General features: G+C 39.2%; 1 protein-coding gene across 1 annotated transcript in view; it reads left to right on the forward strand.

The window, feature by feature from the left end:
* Nucleotides 1-20,116, forward strand: part of LOC126412410 (uncharacterized) — a 57,521-nt gene that overhangs the window by 33,004 nt on the left and 4,401 nt on the right. The window contains exon 6 of the mRNA XM_050081994.1: nt 15,886-16,124. Within this exon, the coding sequence (XP_049937951.1) occupies nt 15,886-16,124 (239 nt within the window). The remainder of the gene's footprint in view (nt 1-15,885; nt 16,125-20,116) is intronic.

The raw sequence follows: 20,116 nt of genomic DNA on the forward strand, positions 1-20,116 counted from the left end.
GTTTTCACATATTTGTTACCCTGGAAGAAGACATGTGGACTCTGGTTTCAGTCAGATAAGTAAGTGCAATAGAGGGCACAGTTGTGGATCTGTCAGTGGCTGACTGTGTTCACATAACAGGAAGTGATTGTCTTGTCTCCCAGTGGGAAAAATGTCTTAATGTATGTGGTGATAACTTTTGAATGGAACCATTCCATGGTCCCGTTGTGGTGTGTATTTGGCTTTCATTTGACAGACCCTCATATAATCAATATTTCTGCAACTTCCTGGCAGATTAAAACTGTGCGCCCGACCATATCAGCGCACACTCCGCTGCAGAGTGAAAATCTCATTCTGGAATATTTCTGCAGTCTGCAGTACACACTTAAATGTCTGGCTGGCAGGGTGTTCTTCGAGCTACTTTCATAACAGTGTGTGGGAAAAATGAACACTTAAATCTTTCTGTATGAACTCTGATTTCTCTTATTTCATTATGATAATCATTTCTTCTGTAGAGATTGGTGATAATAAAATATTTTCACACTCAGAGGAGAAAGTTGGTGATTGAAAGGATCTCGCCGCAACGGAAAATGCCTTTGTTTTAATGATTGCCCTCCCAGCTTGCTCCCCATCCCAACTCATTCATCATATCCGTGACTCTTTCTCCCCTGTTTTAAAATAAGACAAAATGAGCTGCCATTCTTTGAACTTCTTCGACGTCCACCATCAATCCGATCTGGTGAGGATCCTATAAAGCGCAGCATCTACTGTAGCAGAGGATGGACAAGCATAGTCTCTCTTTAATAGATCTGTGGCTTCTTCTAAGCGTTGTTCCAATAATTGGCTTCCCCACAACATTATCTGTATGGTTATTCCAACTTAACTTATTTGTAATTGTATTTCCTAGGCATTTAGCCAAACTGATAGCCTTTAGATTTGTGTGATTTATTGTGTAATTGAAATTTAGCAGATTTCTTTTTGTGCTAAAATGGATTACATCACACTTTTTTTAATTGAGAGACAATTTCCATTTCTCGCCGCATTCAGATATCATATCTAAGTCATTTTGCAATCGGTTTTGATCTTCAGATGACTTTAATAGATGGTAAATGACAGATTCATCTGCAAATAATGTAAGAGTGCTGCTCAGATTGTCTCCTAAATTGTTTATGTAGATTAGGAACAGCAGAGGGCCTGTAACACTTCATTGGGGAATGCTGGTTATCACTTCTATTTTACTCAGTTATTTTACCTTTGATTACTGTGTACTGTGATTTTTCTGAGAGGAAATCTTGGATCCAGTCGCACAACTGAAGCGATATTCCGTAGGCACATGATTTGATCAGAAGTTTCATGTGAGAAATGGCATCAAAAGCCTTTCGGAAATCTAGAAATATGTAATCAATTAAACATCTCCTCTTGATAGCATTTATTACTTCATGTGAATAAAGAGCTAGTTATGCTTCACAAAAACAATATTTTCTGAATCTATGCTAAATGTGTCAGTAGGCCATTACCTTCGAGGTAATTCATAATGTTCAAACACAGTACATGTTTATTGGTGTGACCTGTGGAATTTTCCAGTCTTTTTGTATGTATATTTCGTCAAGCGAGCGGTTGTATAAGATTGCTAAACATGGGGTGATTGCTAATTATGGAGCTATTGTATCAGCATACTCTGACAGGAACCTTATTGGTATGCTGTCTGGGCTGTAAGACTTGCCTTTATTATTTAATTCAAGCTGCTTTGCTAAACCGAGGATATCTACTTCTACTAGGGTCATTCATCAATTAAAGAGACAAATTGGTCTGGAGGAAAAAGTTTATTTTTACAAAACAATACTTTTTCTACATTTCAGCATAATTCCCTTGAACATTTATGCACTTGTTCCAACAGGCTACAAGCTTTTTTATTCCGGTTGCAAAGAACTCTTTATCTTGATGTTTGAACCAATTTTTTCACAAACTTTTTCACGTCCTCGTCCTGGAACCACTTCCCATGAATGCCTTCTTCAGTGCACCAAACAAATGGAAATCACTAGGTACTAAATCAGGACTGTAAGGGGATGAGACAGTACTTCACAGTCCATTTTGTCGATGGTTTCACCAGTTGAGCAGTATGTGGACGTGCATTGTCTTGCTGGAGAATCACACTTCTCCTCTGAGATCCATGTCGTCTCTCCCTCATGGCTGGCTTCATCGTGTTTAAAAACAAATCCGTGTAGTATTGGCTGTTCATTGTACACTGCTCTTTGAGATAATCACAAAAAAAAACTGTACCTTCAGCATCCCAAAACATTGTCAGCATGACTTTTCTTGCTGATGCTTGGGTTTTGAATTTTTTCTTGACAGATGAGTTGGTTTGCTTCCACTCAATGCTTTATTTTGATTCTGGCTCATAATAGTGAATCCAAGTTTCCTTACAAACTAAAATTTTCTTCTTCTCTTTCATAATGTTCCTTTAGCTCTGTGCACACTCTCAACCTTGTTTCCTTGTGTAGCTGCATCAACTCCTTTGGGGCCCATCTTGCACATGTTTTGTGGTATTTCAGCTTGTTACAGATAATGTTATGAACTGTACCAGTACTAACTTGAACCTTATCAACCATCATTTCCACAGTCATAAGGTGGTCGGCACGAATAATATCATCAATTCGACTTCCAAGTGAAGTAGTTGAAACTGCAACTGATCGGCCAGAACGGTGTTTGTCAGTCACTGAATTGCAACCATTTTTGAACTGCTCTACCCACTTGCAAAAATTTGCATGAGTCATACAACCTTCATCATAAACTTTAGACATTCTACCATATAAATTCAGTGGTTTCTCACCTTCAGAAAGTAAAAAACCAATAACAGAACGTTGTTCAACTAATGTGGATGTTTCAAGTGGACTCGCCCTCTTGAAAGGTATTTTTGAGGTTGTAAACAAAACAATGTTGATACATCAGCTAACCAGGCCTCATCCCAGTGATGCCAACTTAATGCCATAAAAGTACCAAACTTGCTCTACTAACACTTTTTTCCCCCAGACCAATTTATCTCTTTTAATTATTGAATGACCCTTGTGAGTTAGTCATGTTGGCAGTTGTTCTCCATTTGTCTTCTGTGGTGAAGGAATTTTAGAAAACTTTGTTTAATAACTCCACTTTAGTGCCACTGTCATTGGTTATATTACCATTTGTATCACACAGTGAGGGTATTGATTGGTCTTGCCACTTGTGTCCTTTACATAAGACCAGAATTTCTTCGGATTTATTTATTTATTTCATATTTTGTGACACAGTTTCACTGTGGAAGCTACTAAAAGCATCTCACGTTGAAGTCCATGCTAAGTTTCAAGCTTCATTAAAACATCACCACTCTTGGAGATTTTTTGTTCTTTTTAAATTTGATATGCTTTGCTCGTTGCTTTTGCAACAGTGTTCTGGCATGTTTTGTGTACCATGGGGGATCAGCACTATCCAGTATTTATTTGGTTAAATCTCTCACTTGCCTAAGATACTATTTCTTTGAATTTAAGCCACATCTCGTTGACGCTTAAATAGTTAGTTAGAAAGGAGTGGAGGCTGTCTCCTAGGAAGGCACCATGAGAATTTTATGTGCTTTTTTAAATAGATGTCTTTTACACTTACTTTGATGGATTCGGATTGTGCAGTGGTCAGTCTCATTAGAATGATCTGGTGGTCATTAATCCCTGTATCTGTCATGATGCTCCCTTCCTGCTCAGGATTAGTTGTTGCTAAGACATCAACATTTCCGATTCTGAATAGACTTCAAGAACTTGTATTTCATAATCAATAAAATTTGAACCATGGACCTTGCCGTTGGTGGGGAGGCTTGCGTGCCTCAGCGATACAGATAGTTGTACCGTCGGTGCAATCACTACGGAGGGGTATCTGTTGAGTGGCCAGACAAACGTGTGGTTCCTGAAGAGGGGCAGCAGCCTTTTCAGTACTTGTAGGGGCAACAGTCTGGATGATTGACTGATCTGGCCTTGTAACACTAACCAAAACAGCCTTGCTGTGCTGGTATTGCGAACGGCTCAAAGCAAGGGGAAACTACGGGCGTAATTTTTCCTGAGGGCATGCAGCTTTACTGTATGATTAAATGATGATGGCGTCCTCTTGGGTAAAATATTCCAGAGGTAAAATAGTCCCCCATTTGGATCTCCTGGCGGGGACTACTCAGGACGACGTTGTTATCAGGTGAAAGAAAACTGGCGTCCTACGGGTTGGCGCGTGGAATGTCAGATCCCTTAATTGGGCAGGTAGGTTAGAAAATTTAAAAAGGGAAATGGATGGGTTACAGTTAGATATAGTGGGAATTAGCGAAGTTCGGTGGCAGGAGGAGCAGGACTTCTGGTCAGGTGAATACAGGGTTATCAATACAAAATAAAATAGGGGTAATGCAGGTGTAGGTTTAATAATAAATAAAAAAATAGGAATGCGGGTAAGCTACTACAAACAGCATAGTGAACACATTATTGTGGCCAAGATAGATACAAAGCCCACGCCTACTACAGTAGTACAAGTTTATATGCTGACTAGCTCTGCAGATGACGAAGACATTGATGAAATGTATGATGAGATAAAAGAAATTATTCAGATAGTGAAGGGAGATGAAAATTTAATAGTCATGGGTGACTGGAATTCGACAGTAAGAGAAGGAAGAGAAGGAAACGTAGTAGGTGAATAAGGAATGGGGGTAAGAAATGAGAGACAAAGACGCCTGGTAGAATTTTGCACGGAGCACAACTTGATCATGGCTAATACTTAGTTCAAGAATCGCGAAAGAAGGTTGTATACATGGAACAAGCTTGGAGATACTGGAAGGTTTCAGGTAGATTATATAATGGCAAGACAGAGATTTAGGAACCAAGTTTTAAATTGTAAGACATTTCCAGGGGCAGATGTAGACTCTGACCACAATCTATTGGTTATGAACTGTAGATTAAAACTGAAGAAACTGCAAAGAGGTGGGAATCAAGGAGATGGAAGCTAGATAAACTGACAGAACCAGAGGTTGTAGAGAGTTTCAGGGAGAGCATTAGGGAAAGATTGACAAGAATGGGGGAAAGAAATACAGTAGAAGAAGAATGGGTGGCTTTGAGAGATGAAATAGTGAAGGCAGCAGAGGATCAAGTAGGTAAAAAGACGAGGGCTAGTAGAAATCCTTGGATAACAGAAGAGATATTGAATTTAATTGATGAAAGGATAAAATACAAAAATGAAGTAAATGAAGCAGGCAAAAGGGAATACAGACGTCTCAAAAATGAGATCGACAGGAAGTGCAAAATGGCTAAGCAGGGATGGCTAGAGGACAAATGTAAGGATGTAGAGGCATATATCACTAGGGGTAAGATAGATACTGCCTACAGGAAAATTAAAGAGACCTTTGGAGAAAAGAGAACCACTTGCATGAATATTAAGAGCCCAGATGGAAACCCAGTTCTAAGCAAAGAAGGGAAAGCAGAAAGGTGGAAGGAGTATATAGAGGGTCTGTACAAGGGTGATGTACTTGAGGGCAATATTATGGAAATGGAAGAGGATGTAGATGAAGATGAAATGGGAGATATAATACTGCGTGAAGAGTTTGATAGAGCACTGAAAGACCTAAGTCGAAACAAGGCCCCAGGAGTAGACAACATTCCATTAGAACTACTGATTGCCTTGGGAGAGCCAGCCTTGACAAAACTCTACCATCTGATGAGCAAGATATATGAGACAGGCTAAATACCCTTAGACTTCAAGAAAAATATAGGAAATCCAATCCCAAAGAAAGCAGGTGTTGATAGATGTGAAAATTACCCAACTATCAGTTTAATAAGCCATGGCTGCAAAATACTAATATGAATTCTTTACAGACGAATGGAAAAACTGGTAGAAGCCTACCTCGTGGAAGATCAGTTTGGATTGCGTAGAAATATTGGAACACGGGAGGAAATACTGACCCTACGACTTATCTTAGAAAATAGATTAAGGAAAGGCAAACCTACATTTCTAGCATTTGTAGACTTAGAGAAAGCTATTGAAAATGTTGACTGGAATACTCTCTTTCAAATTATGAAGTTGGCAGGGGTAAAATACAGGGAGCAAAAAGGCTATTTACAATTTGTACAGAAAACAGATGGCAGTTATAAGAGTCGAGGGGCATCAATGGGAAGCAGTGGTTGGGAAGGGAGTGAGACAGGGTTGTAGCCTCTCCCCGATGTTATTCAATCTGTATATTGGGCAAGCAGTAAAGGAAACAAAAGAAGAATTCAGAGTAGCTATTAAAATCCTTGGAGAAGAAGTAAAATCTTTGAGATTCGTTGATGACATTGTAATTCTGTCAGAGACAGCAAAGGACCTGGAAGAGCAGCTGAACGGAATAGACAATGTCTTGAAAGGAGGATATAAGATGAACATCAACAAAAGCAAAACGAGGATAATGGAATGTAGTCGAATTAAATTGGATGATGCTGAGGGAATTAGATTAGGAATTGAGACACTTAAAGTAATAAAGGAGTTTTGCTATTTGGGGAGCAGAATAACTAATGATGGTCGAAGTGGAGAGGATATAAAATGTAGACTGGCAATGGCAAGGAAAGCGTTTCTGAAGAAGAGAAATTTGTTAATATCGAGTATAGATTTAAGTGTCTCTAAGTCGTTTCTGAAAGAATTTGTATGGAGTGTGGCCATGTATGGAAGTGAAACATGGACGATAAATAGTTTAAACAAGAAGAGAATAGAAGCTTTCGAAATGTGGTGCTACAGAAGAATGCTGAAGATTAGATGGGTAGATCACATAACTAATGTCAAGGTATTGAATAGAATTGGGGAGAAGAGAAATTTGTGGCACAACTTGACCAGAGGAAGGGATCGGTTGGTCGGACATATTCTGAGGCACCAAGGGACCACCAATTTAGTGTTGGAGGGCAGCGTGGAGGGTATAAATCGTAGAGGGAGACCAAGATATGAATACACCAAACAGATTCAGTAGGTTGTAGGTTGCAGTAGGTATTGGGAAATGAAGAAGCTTGCACAGTATAGAGTAACATGGAGAGCTGCATCAAACCAGTCTCAGGACTGAAGACCACAACAACAACAAGACATCAAGACATTAAGCATGTTTCCACAACCATTTACATATCAAGTGGGCTCCTGAAGTAACTGCTCAAAATGATGTTTGGGAAAACCAATTAATACAATTATTGATGATGTTTTATTCCTACCACTGCTTTAAATACATATTTTCGCCAACAAATTGAAAGTAGATTGCAGTCACCACCAACTATAATTGTGTAGGTACCTATTTGCGATGAGAACCAAGTTTTCTTAACTTTTCAGCAACTGTATTGTCTGAGTAGGGGGTTGATAAAAGGAACCAATTATTAATTTATTCCTGTTGTCAAGTGTAACCTCTACCCATACTAACTCACTGGAGTTATGTACTTTAATTTTGCTTACAAGATAAACTATATCTAACAGCAACAAAGATGCTACCACCAACTGTATTTAATCTATCCTTTCTAAACTCTGTTTGGCTCTTTGTGAAAATTGTGGCTGAACTTATCTCTGACCTTAGCCAACTGTCGGTACCTATAACAGTTTGAGGTTCAGTGCTTTCTGTTAGTGCTTGGAGCTCTGACTCTTCCCTAACACAGCTAAAACACCTTAAAACTACAATATTGATTATTGCTGTGTCTACTCATTTTCTGTATTTTTTCTGCACCCTTTGAATGTGAAACCCTTTTTGCACTTTCCCTAGACACACTAATTCAAAAAAACACCCAGTTCATTCCACATATCCCCCTCTACCCGTATAGCCACTTCTTGAGTGTAGTGGACACCTGACCTATTAAGCAGAATCTGAAATCCCATCACCCTGTGGTGCAGGTAGAGAAATCTGCAACCTACATTGTCACAGAACCGTCTGAGCCTCTGATTCAGGCCAGCTAATCGGCTCTGTACTGAAGGTATGCAGTCAGTCTTGTCATTGATGCTACAAATGGTGAGCTCTGCCTTCATCTTGCCAGGACTGGCAGTCGTTCCCACTTCAGGTAGCCACCCAAAACCGGAGAGAATCTCTTCTGATCCAACATCATTAGGCTGCGTTCACACTGCCGGCCGGGCCGGGCCGGGCCGGGCTGACGCGTACTGGCTCGGCTCGTGCCTATCCAGCTCAGGCCGACGTGTAGTGCATTCACACTGCGCGCCGCGCCGAGCCGGGACGGCGAAATGGGGGAAAATCCACTTCTCCGATTTTCATGTTCTAAAAATTCTTAGCGGTATATAAGACTGCGCCACATCGTTTTATGAACTCATTTTTTCCTTAAAAGAGTTACTTACGTCGTGAAAAAAGAAAAAGTCTACTTTTCGTTTCGCGTGATTTCTTAGTTTCGTAACGCTTCCCAACCGATTTTGAAGAAAGTATGCGGCTAAAAAATCTGATTTTTGTACACGTGCTAGTGTAACATCTTAGCTTCGTATTGAATCATTTATCTTTTCATATTTCTTAACAGTCATTGTGAAATGATGCTATTTGTCAACGTTGTGCACTTGATTTACAAATCTTGTAGTGAAAAAGTTATGTAGCGGGTAGCTTACTGTTAGATCCGTTTTAGACCATACATTGTTGCGAATGAAATGTAGCTAAAAGTACCAAAAAGTTTTTGAATTGATAATGACACTGATATCTGTCTCTGGTCACAAGTAATGCGAGATATTCAGTGGCGTCAGTGCCGCGTCCGCAAGCCACGGAGTTCGAGCGGTTACAGCTTGGTTTAATGTAGTCATATAATGCAGGACAGAAAAAAAAACTAATTACTAGTGATCAGTGGTGTAAAACTAATCACAAAAACAAACTGGAGATTTGTGATACGTTTACTGCAGAAACTGAAGCGCAATTCTGTAGTCTCGTTGTCTACTTTGACAGAAAAAATAATGGAGAGTTAATGAAACTACTGTACATCGACACAGATGTGCGTTTCATTGTTCTTCATTGTTTTTTTTTTTTCTTCCTTGGCGGGCTGCGCTGCACTGTCAAGGTAATCCCCACTCTTTGGCTAAATGGGTGTCAGCTGCCGGAGGCCAAATAAATAAATTTTAAAAAATCCCCACCCTTCGACAGCTGACAAGCAAGTCAGTAGAAAACGCAGCTGCAGCCAACAGCCGCTCGCCTTTAGCTAGTCTGTGCTGTCGTGTAGAACAATGTCTTCACTCTTTTATTCGTATTGTTTTGAATCTGCTCTAACTCGTCGAGTTTTGAAGTACAGAAGAACTAGGAGGTTATGGATTCATCCCATGAATAGCGACAGACATTTAGGAGAGTTTTTTTCTTTATATGAAGAACTTAAAAACTATCCTTAAAAAATTTTATTCAAATTACAGAACGAATCATAATACATTTCAGTATGTGCTGCAGAACATTCAAGACAAAATTTCTGCCGGCCGCGATGGTCTCGCGGTTCTAGGCGCTCAGTCCGGAACCGCGCGGCTGCTACGGTCGCAGGTTCGAATCCTGCCTCGGGCATGGATGTGTGTGGTGTCCTTAGGTTAGTTAGGTTTAAGTAGTTCTAAGTTCTAGGGGACTGACGACCATAGATGTTAAGTCCCATAGTGCTTAGAGCCATTTGAACCATTTGAACAAAATTTCTAAACAGAACACAAATTTTCGCAGAAGTATAACAGCAGAAGAAAAATTGTGTATAACGATAAGGTAAAATTCGTTAGTACACACTTTTTGGCTCGCAGTAGAACTTTCTACAGCATTCACTACCTCCAGTTAATTGTAGTCATGCTTTTGTATTTTAAATTTCACAAACGCTTACCCTTACCTCTGAGGGGAAGAGAGTTTATGGGACTCCTGAGAATCATTAGGAAGTAATTAGCTTCGTCATTTTGGGTAATGTCTTGCTGTGCCTTCAACGAAGAATCGCAGAAATACTCCTTCAGAATTTTCTAACTATTTTCTTCTTTTTTCTTCATGATGCAGCGCTTGGCAGTGGTGATGGTTCATCATGTGGAGCCACTGATGACCTCACAGAATTCTTTTCATTACCTTGTAAGATAGACAGATTGATAGGCGAAGAGTTTTGAGATAATGCCCTTTGACTCAGTGGTTCTATTTCCACTGATAAGGAACTGCCACAGCATGACTTTACAATGCATTATCATCTGGTAGGGACACATTTCCGTCCCTCAGTGACACTCATATCTGTCTCCGTTTACAAGTAAATGCGAACTATTCAGTGGCGGCAATGCCGCGATCGCTGGCAAGCTATTGTTGTAAATGCATGTAAATACGGTAGATTAAATAAATGAAATAAAAGTAATTTCGCATGTATCATTATAATAAACGTAATTTTTCCTCACTGATTGTGAAATGTGAGGTAACATCTTAAAATAAAAGACGTGTGCAGTCACACTTGTGAAGAAAGCAGAAGGGAGACGTGTGATGCGTGTACTGCAGAAGCTGTAGTGCTGCGCCACAGGCTCGCGCCTGCGGTCGGCTCGCGCCGGCGATATTAAACACTCGGGATGTCGCCGGCTCGGCTCCGGGAGGCTCACGCCGTGTCGGCGCGGCCCGGCCGCCAGTGTGAACACCGCAGTTCAAAACCATGTGTTTGATATCGAAGCGGGCGGCGGCCCGGCCAGGCTCGGCTCGGCCCGGCCGGCAGTGTGAACGCAGCCTTAGTGCTGACATCAGCCACCAGCTGCAGTTCGTAATGCCCTGTGCTCTTCATGGCATCTGGAAGCACTCGTTCCACATATGGTATGACTCCTTCCGGTATGCACACAGTGCACCCAAATACACTGTCATAAACCCATGTGTTTGATTTTTTAGTTGATTTTGCTTTTAAGAAGTCCTTATAAACAGTTTATTCAATTTTTTATTTCTGATATAGCAGTCATTGAATCTTAACATAATTACACTCTAAGACATATAAAATGATGCGTCACAAAGGAATGATCCGAATGGGATGGAAATCAGTAGATGTGATATACATTTACAGGCAAACAAATGAGTACAACTTTTGAAAAAAAAAATTTTCATTATTTATTGAAGAGAAAGGGCTTCAGAAATTGAGCAAGTCAATTACAAGTTGGTCCATCTCTGGCCTCTATGCAAGTGTTATTTGGCTTGGGATTGATTGGTAGATTTGTTAGATGTCCTCCTAAGGCATATCATGCCAAATTCTGTCTAAGTGGCATGTTACATTGCCAAAATCTCAAGCTGTTTGAAGGACACTGCCCATAACGCTTCAGAAAAGCTCAGTTTGGGAGAGATCTGGTGATTTTGCCGGCCAAGGTGGGGTCTGGCAAGCATGAAGATAAGCAGTAGTAATTTGTCATGTGCGAGCAAGTGTAAGCCTAGTATGGCTTTTGATGAAGAGTAACAAAATGGGGCATATAATATCGTTTATGTACTGCTGTGCTGTAATGGTGCCTTGGTTAACAACCAGAGGGGTCTTTCTATGAAAAGAAACGGCACCCCAGACCACCACTCCTGTTTGTCAAGCCGTGTGACCTGTGAAAGCCAGGTTAGTATTCCATCAATGTCTGGGATGTCTCCAGACATGTCGTTGCTGATCATCAGAGCTCATTTGAAGGGTATGCATCATTGGAGAGAAAACTACACCAGTCAATGAGATTCTAGGTTGATGATGTGTCCGAAGATGCTCTGGACAGCCAATTTGACTGTTGGCCACCATACTGCCCAACGACCAGGAGTGGTGATCTGGGGTGGCATTCCTATTCATAACAGTCCTCCTTTGGTTGGCATCCACGACACACTTACAGCATAGCAGTAAGTCGATGATATTCCATGCCCCACTTTGTTGCCCTTCATGGCAAGCCATCCTGGGCTTACATTTCAGCAAGATAATGCCTGTCTGCACACAGTAAGAGTTTCTAATGCTTATCTTCGTGCTTGCCAAACTCTACCTTGCTGGATCTCTCCCCAACTGAGAACACTAGGAGTGGTATGGGGAGGACCCTCCAACCAGCTCAGGATTTTGAGGATCTAATGTGCAAGTTGGATAGAACTTGGGACAGTGTTCCTCAGGAGATCATCCAACAAGGGCAATCATTTCCAAGCTGAATAACTGCTTGCATCAGAGTCAGAGGTAGAGCAATGTGTTATTGACTTGCTCAATTTGTGAAGCTCTTTCTGTTGAATAAATCATCCAGTTTTCTCTGAAATTGTAATAATTTGTTTCTCTGTAGATGTACATCACATCTATTGATTTCTGTCCCAGTTGGACAATTCCCTTGTGCTGCATCATTTCTTTTTTTCTCTTAGAGTAAGTGTTTGCTGCTTTCTATGGCTTTGTCTTAGTTGTAAGAGACTGAGGTAATATTAACTTGAGCACTTTATATGCATGTCGTGTAATGAGCTTCACGGTGGGTGTAGTGCATCGCACGTACTACTCTGTGCAAATGTACTTGTTGTTATCTCACACATTAAAGTACTGACTTCTTTTAGTTTGTGTGCAAAATGTTTGCAGATTTTATTCAAATCAGTCTCAATGATAACAGATACATTATGTAAATGGCACACAAGTGGCATCTGGGCAGTAGTAATAATTAATGAAAAACAAAAGTATTAAAACTGTAAATATATGCTTATGAATGCCCTTTCTTCATTCGTGTGTATTTGATTCAAATATATATTACGTTTCTGTACTGGGGTGTAAAAATGAATATTGTTGCTGATAATTAAAAGCAAAATAGTCTTGACAATTAAGTAAAATATAAATATTGAGTACATTATCCTGCATGCCCAACTGATTTGACAGGAACAAAACTCCAAGAAATATGAGACATCAGTCTGGTGACTCAGACTCTGCTTACATGCCACAAATGATATAATTAAGCTCACTCCAAAACAAATATAACTTTTATTGTATTTTATTTTCTACCTCCACACAAATAATAGTTGAAATTATTGTACAGGATAGGTTTTTCCGAGTTCCTGTAACCTCTGTATTTCATGTGTAAATTTTATATTTGTGAAAGCACAATATCTCGAAAAGTAAACTGAAAATCACCCTCAGGTATAACAGTGTACCACAGTTAATATTTGTTAGCCAGCAAGAAGAAAAATTTGAAGCTTTCTTAATTTCATGAAGTTAACTTATCAAAGATTACAGACTTGAAAAATGCAGTAGGTCAAATGTAAATCTATACAAATTTTCAATCACATTGTACAGTGCTATTAAAATCATTTATGACTAATTATTGATGTGAATTTGTTTTGTTACATGGTCTAATTAAGGATACAATAAATTGGATCTATCTTTCGTTATTCATTGCAATGGTTAGCACACTCGACTCACATTCGAGAGGATGACTGTTCAAAACCCGTGTCCAGCCATTCTGATTTAAGTTTTCCGTGATTTCCCTAAATTGCTTCAGGCAAATGCCGAGATAGTTCCTTTGAAAGGGCACGGCTGACTTTCTTCCCCATCTTTCCCTAATCTGATGGGAACGATGACTTCGCTGTTTGGTCTTCTCCCCCAAAAGCCACCAATCATTATTCCCTTGATCAATTCTAATGAAAAACTGCTTGGAACACTGAATGATATTTTCTGTGACAGCTGCTGTGTATGAAGAACAAATGAAGAGCTCAGACATTTCACGACACTTTTGCCAATACAAGAAATAAACACAGCATTCAAGCAGTGCAAAAGTCCCACATTGTGTCAGACCGTTTCTGACTACACATCCACAGGTGAACCAGTTTGAAAACTTGAATGGACTATCACAGATTCACTGATCGAACAAATGCAGTGCAACATGAAAACTTTCTTATTCATTTTCAGTTTTTTGAGTTGGATAACTTTCTTATATTTGACACCATGAAGAAAACCCCTTCTCAGTGTGGAGGACTATAAAGTGAACATGTAATACTGAAATATTCTCCTTTACAAGTATTTACCGAAATGTATAAGACTACAGAGAGCTTTTGAAACAACAAAATGGTCTCTAGACAATTAGTTTTGTTGTACTGTCACATTTCATGTATCTATTAATAATCAGCACTTCTGTCTTGGAGAGATTTTGATATTCACAGCAGTTGTCCAGAATCTCACCATGTAGCTTCTATATGTTATCATTGTGATAAACTAGCAGGCATTGTTGACTTTATTGAAAATATTTCTCTTTACTATCAGTTGTGCTGTGAACCAGAAAGGTTTAATCGCGAGGATTGACTCAGAGTAGTGAGGTGGGTTGTAGGTAGCCTCTTTACATTGTTACTTTCTCTGCCCAAATCTTAGACCATAAGGTCACAATCCTTTTGCTGCTTAGCACAGAATAAAGTGTGTCAAGAACTACTGGTATTCACCTACTTCATGCTCTATTTGTTGTTTAATCCTGCCTTATAAAACACTGGAGAAAATGTTATATGTACAGTCAAAGAGACTTATCGGGATTGACCTTATCTCCATTTTGTGGAGTGGGTGGATTATATCCATCAAATTTTTCTGTTATGCAAATATTTGATAATGCCTTGTGCAGTGGGTCATCAGCATATTTGCAAATTTCTGCAAAATGCGTTGAAGTTTCTGAACTCTTTGAGTGCTGCTGCCACCTCTTGAGCTGCTGGGGTATTTGTTTATTCATTGTTGGTAATGTTTGGGTTGTTTGTGTTAATTTTTAAAAGTTGCCTGGGTTCCTCATAGTTCAATAAAATTATTTTCCATGTTACTACTTTTCAGAATTAGCGTAGGGTAACTCTATCTTTGTAGGTTTCTGTACATGTCATCCATAGGTATTGTGATGGTGTCTGGAATTTGATTTATGGTAGTTTTTAGGGTCCTGAACTTCAGTTGGTAAAAACAGAACCTTATAGGATCACTTTCTTGTCCATCTGTGTGTCTAGTGTGTATCAAAGCAGATCTTCATACTATACAGGATAAATGCTAGGGAAGAGAAAGGAAAAAAGAAATAAGTGAATGATTGCCTTTCCTTGCTTTTGTTTTTTCTCATCCCTTACTATGATAAAATGTTCTTACAGAATGTTTGATATTCTTTGTTTGCTCAGAGAGTCTTAGTGTTTCTTAAAGTTGGCAAAGACTGTAACCAAGTTCCAGTGTGGTGGTCATACAGCCATTAGAAAAAGGTGGGTGTCTACAAAGAGATGTCTGTATTGGTAATACGTAATATCTCATGGAAAACAAATGTTGCAGGGTAAAGGTTTGAAACCAAGACATTCTTTAATGACTTCATGTGCTGTTGGTGGCAACAGGCACACCAATGCCTCAACCTTCATCAAAAGTTAGAAGAAACTACTTGACATCCTCTCCCAACTTGCTGCTCTGCCAAGTGTTTTGCTAAGTCTCTGCCACCCAGTGTCCCCTTGTCATTTTCCTGTTCCATGCCTCATTCTTACGCCCTCTAAATGCCTTCCTGTGTGACCTGTATTCACTACATACCACCTTTGTCGCTACCTATGTTCTTCTGTGATGGCTATCTCCTTTCCTCTGTCTTTCTCAAATCCTCCAGCCTTACTGCCCACCCACCTTCATACACGTTTTTCGTATTCTTTGAACTGAATGTTTAGTCCAGTTTCAAAGCTATAGTAATAAACCAGGGTTTCCATTATGCCAATATCTTTCCAGGGTCAGTTTTGTAAGTGTAGCATAGCACAGATCTGTTAACTTAAAAGCCCTTCTTAGTAATTTGTGGGCAATTTGATGTGCTGCTGTTGGACTTTGTCAGAATGTACAGTACAATCTTTTTTTTATTTTTATTTTTTGTTGAATTATATATGACATTTTCATGTGGATTTGTGGACTTTACTCTTGTGATGTGGGTTGTAAACGTTATGAAGTATTACCAAATATACAATAGTTAACTTTAGTTATCCAGTGGGAATATAATAGCTCAGGTATAATTGGACATTAATTGACATTACAGTGCCTGCCACCCCCTCCAGTACTACCAACAGACGATAATGACGATTATCGCAGTGAGTGTGAGAACTGTAAGAGTACTCCCCATGGGTCCAGTTATTACCTGGATGAGGAAGGGGAAGGTGATGCTCCACAGCAAGAGACTATGACGCTTCATCGGCGGCCAGAACATGATGAAACAGCTGAGCAAAGAGGTTATTACCGTACATCACTCACACTCCCCACAAATACCCGCAGGACCAGGTAAGAATGTGTATGTATTAATAAGTAAACAGGAAATAGGTTACAATTAGGCTGTTGAATTATGTCAATGTATGAGTGGCATTCATTAAGTAATGCAACACTTTTTGCTTTTTTTTGTTTTTGTGAAAGCAGGTTGGTTTTATTCAGGATTTCAGAGCGCCATGTTATTCCCCACTCTTTTGTCTATGCCGCATGGTACCTCTCTACTGGGTGTTGTCAAAGCCAACGTTTTGCCACATCGATAACCTCCCCATCATCCATGTACTTCTTCCCACATAGTGCATCCATCAAAAGGCCAAACAGATGGAATTTGGAAGTTGCAAAATCCGGGCTTTATGGTGAATGAGTAAGAATAACCCAGTGAAGTTTTTTGCACAGACTTGTGTGAGGGCTTGCATTGTTGTGGGGAAGGAGAAGTTTGTTTGCATTTTTGTGGCAATGCACATGCTGAAGTTGTTTTTTTTTTTTTTTTTTCAATTTATTGAGGATTGCACAATATACTTCAGAGTTGACAATTGAATACTGAGGGAGGACATCAAACAGAATACCGTATTTACTCGAATCTAAGCCGCACTCGAATCTAAGCCGCACCTGAAAAATGAGACTCGAAATAAAGGAAAAAAAAATTTCGCGAATCTAAGCCGCACCTGAAATTTGAGACTCGAAATTCAAGGGGAGAGAAAAGTTTCAGGCCGAACCTCCAAATCGAAACAAAGTTGGTCCATTGTAATATGAGACACAATTTAGGTCGAATGAATGACGATACAGCTACAGTAGTTTGGTGCGAGTCGTAAGCTTAGCAGTTAAGCTTTACCAGGTAGTCATTGCTATGCGTCAGGTGCTCCGTCTGTATTTATACGGGTACCCTTCCTTTTTCATGTGTTTCGTCTGGTTTGAATCGATTGCTTATTTTGCTTTGATCTGATAAGTGTCGTTTTCTTTGTTATAAGTGTTTACGTCACTCTAAGCTGAAAATGCATTACTGTAGTACTGTGTCACGCATTGTTTGTTGCATTCTGATAGTGTGTGCTTATGGCCTGTCACCGCTCGTGGCATGGCTTGCTTTTGTGCGCGCTACCGTCGCTTTAAAAAAAAAAGAAAAGAAGAAGAGAGAGAGAGAGAAGGGAATCGTCTCATTAGTGAACCAATGGCAAGAGACTGCTATTTGTTGTCACTTACACTGCTGCTTTCTTTGATAATGATCAACAAGAACCAAATAATAGACTGCGTATGATGGAACATGTTCTGAACGAGAGTTAGGCGAAAATTTTTCTCCGTTTGAAAATCTTTGCGGCCGCTTCTTTAGAACATCAAATTCTGCACAGAAATTAGAGTCATCTTAGATTTAAAAATCTAGTCAGTTGCCGCGCTTCATTTCTGACTGTATCACTATTAGGCATAAGAATAATACGAATATAAACATGACACGATATGTATATTCTTCTGCGTTTGCTGTTGTCTCACTCTAGTTTCGTAGTTTATTAGGCAGACAGGATTTAAATGAGATAGCAGCAAACATGAAAGAATATATGACAAAATGTTTATATTTGTATTCTTCTTATGGTGGAGAGAATACTGCATGTGATTCATATTTCATCAGGTTCCTATTAGCAACCATCTCTTCTCACAGGTAGGAAAAAATTCAGAATGTAGAGTTGGCCATATTGACAAACATCCCAAACAGTCTTGCCAGTCGGATTTTCGTAGTACATTGAAATTCTGCTACATTCGAAGATGAACAATACGGAATTTGTATTTACTTCGTTGGATAATGTATGAAAATGCAGTAGTCGAAACTCAGGGCAGAGAAAAAAAGCTCGTCTTCCACCTTTTTTCTTTTTTTTTTTTTTTTAATTTATTTACTGACGCTGATGTTTTGGCACCAGTATTTATCTTTGTGCTTACAAAGCATGCCTGTGTAGCGCTACGTATATTCGATATTTGACAGCAGACGTTAGTTGTGGCGGCACCTAACAACATTTTTCAGAACTTCGGCTTGCTTTGCTCTCGATTCTAAGCCTTACATTTGTCCTCTAGCCACCCCTGCTTAGCCATTTTGCACTTCCTGTCGATCTCATTTTTGAGACGTTTGTATTCCTTTTTGCCTGTTTCATTTACTGCATTTTTATATTTTCTCCTTTCATCAATTAAATTCAATATTTCTTCTGTTACCCAAGGATTTCTACTAGCCCTCGTCTTTTTACCTACTTGATCCTCTGCTGCCTTCACTATTTTGTCCCTCAAAACTACCCATTCTTCTTCTACTGTATTTCTTTCCCCCATTCCTGTCAATTGTTCCCTTATGCTCTCCCTGAAACTCTGTACAACCTCTGGTTTAGTCAGTTTATCTAGGTCCCATCTACTTAAATTCCCACCTTTTTGCAGTTGCATTTCCATAGCAAGAATTTATTAAGCAAAAGGTTTGATAAAAAAAACACAGTTTGTGTGATTTTCTAATGGAGAATTGCTTAAGTTTTAGCTTATTTCCAACTAATTTCTGAGGATTCTGTTTGTCATTTTGTGCCTGTGCAGTAGTTGGCAACACTGATGTGTGTAAAATATGTATAACAAGTTATCATTTATTTCTGGTAGTCATCTCAATATGAGACACTTTCAAATACAAAACATACAAACTTAGATTTCGGTACAGCTTTTTGATGGTGAATATGAGAATGAGTGAGTTACAAGTATACTGATATTCATGAAGTATGTTTCAGCTATCTATTGGGAGTGTGGAATTTTTGAAAACTGGGCATCTAGTTGCATAGAAATCAAGGGAGGTTCAGTTCCAGACTAATAGGAAATAAATCATTTAAAACTTAAATTGATATTTAAACATCAGGTGTTCAATGTTGTTATTAAGGTAAGAAGTGTGTAATTAAAATTTGTTTTACTGAAGAAATAGGAAGTTTTAGACTGTGTGGCTTCTTTTCATTTTTCTTGAAGTAAATATTGTAAGACTTTGTGGAAGTTAGTTCATTCTTATTCTTGAAATGATGTACCTGTGTCTGAGTTGTTATTTACCTATCATTGTGAAAGTCTTGGAAAAGATTTTTATTGTCTGTCTCCCCTTGCTGGTGTCTGTTGTCTCCTCTTTTATGTCACAGATGTTTCTAGATGTTTGAACGTCATGTTTTCCTATTTCGTTCATCGTCTTGCAGATACATGTAAGCAAAACCTCCTTCCAAGGACTGTTGCAATTGCGGTATCTAGTGCTACAGATTACATATTAAATGTAGATGGGGATATTCACAGTGAAGTAGTGCAATAGCATTCCGTGTAACAATCAGGGTTCTCTCACTTCTTTCCTAGTAGAGGTTCCCCCTCCTCCCACCCCCCACCCCACTTCACCCCCTCCTGCTGTATATCTTTCTTTATGTTTCCCAAAAGCAACAAACAGCATCACCATCGTCATTGCCTATGTTTCTCTTAATTGATTAAGAATCTACTTCATGTCGGGCACAGGTAACAATATTTCAGTGTTTAATGCTGTGTCTTTCTCCTTCATGTGAACTGAACGTTATGTCTCTCTTGAGGAAAGAGAGCTGTTACTGTCCTCCACATGTGCCACACTTCTCTTGGTTAGTTAGTAAGCATTGTGACACCACACCCTTTTACGACAGGTATTTTCTCTCATTTGTGAATAGGTGAGACTCTCATGGATACCAAATATTGGTCAGTTTTGTGAAGTAATTGAATTGGCAAAAAGTGAAACCATGAATGGGGATGTGTCTGTGATGTGCAACTACTGAATAGGAGCAACAAGCTACATGTTTCTAGAATTTTTATAAAATTCTTGTTCAAAACTTTTGTCTGTAAAAGAAATTAATTATTTGTGTATTCCTAGGAAACAGTTCACAATATGTTTCTCATGTATATACTATATGAAACAAAAGCTGCACACATAGTACTCTTTATAACATCAATGAGTGTAAATACACTACAGTTTTTTTCTTAATAAGGATACCCACAATGAGTTTTCTCTTTATGTT

The sequence above is a fragment of the Schistocerca serialis genome, chromosome 7, assembly GCF_023864345.2.
Source record: "Schistocerca serialis cubense isolate TAMUIC-IGC-003099 chromosome 7, iqSchSeri2.2, whole genome shotgun sequence".
In the NCBI taxonomy this organism is placed as follows: Eukaryota; Metazoa; Arthropoda; class Insecta; order Orthoptera; family Acrididae; genus Schistocerca; species Schistocerca serialis.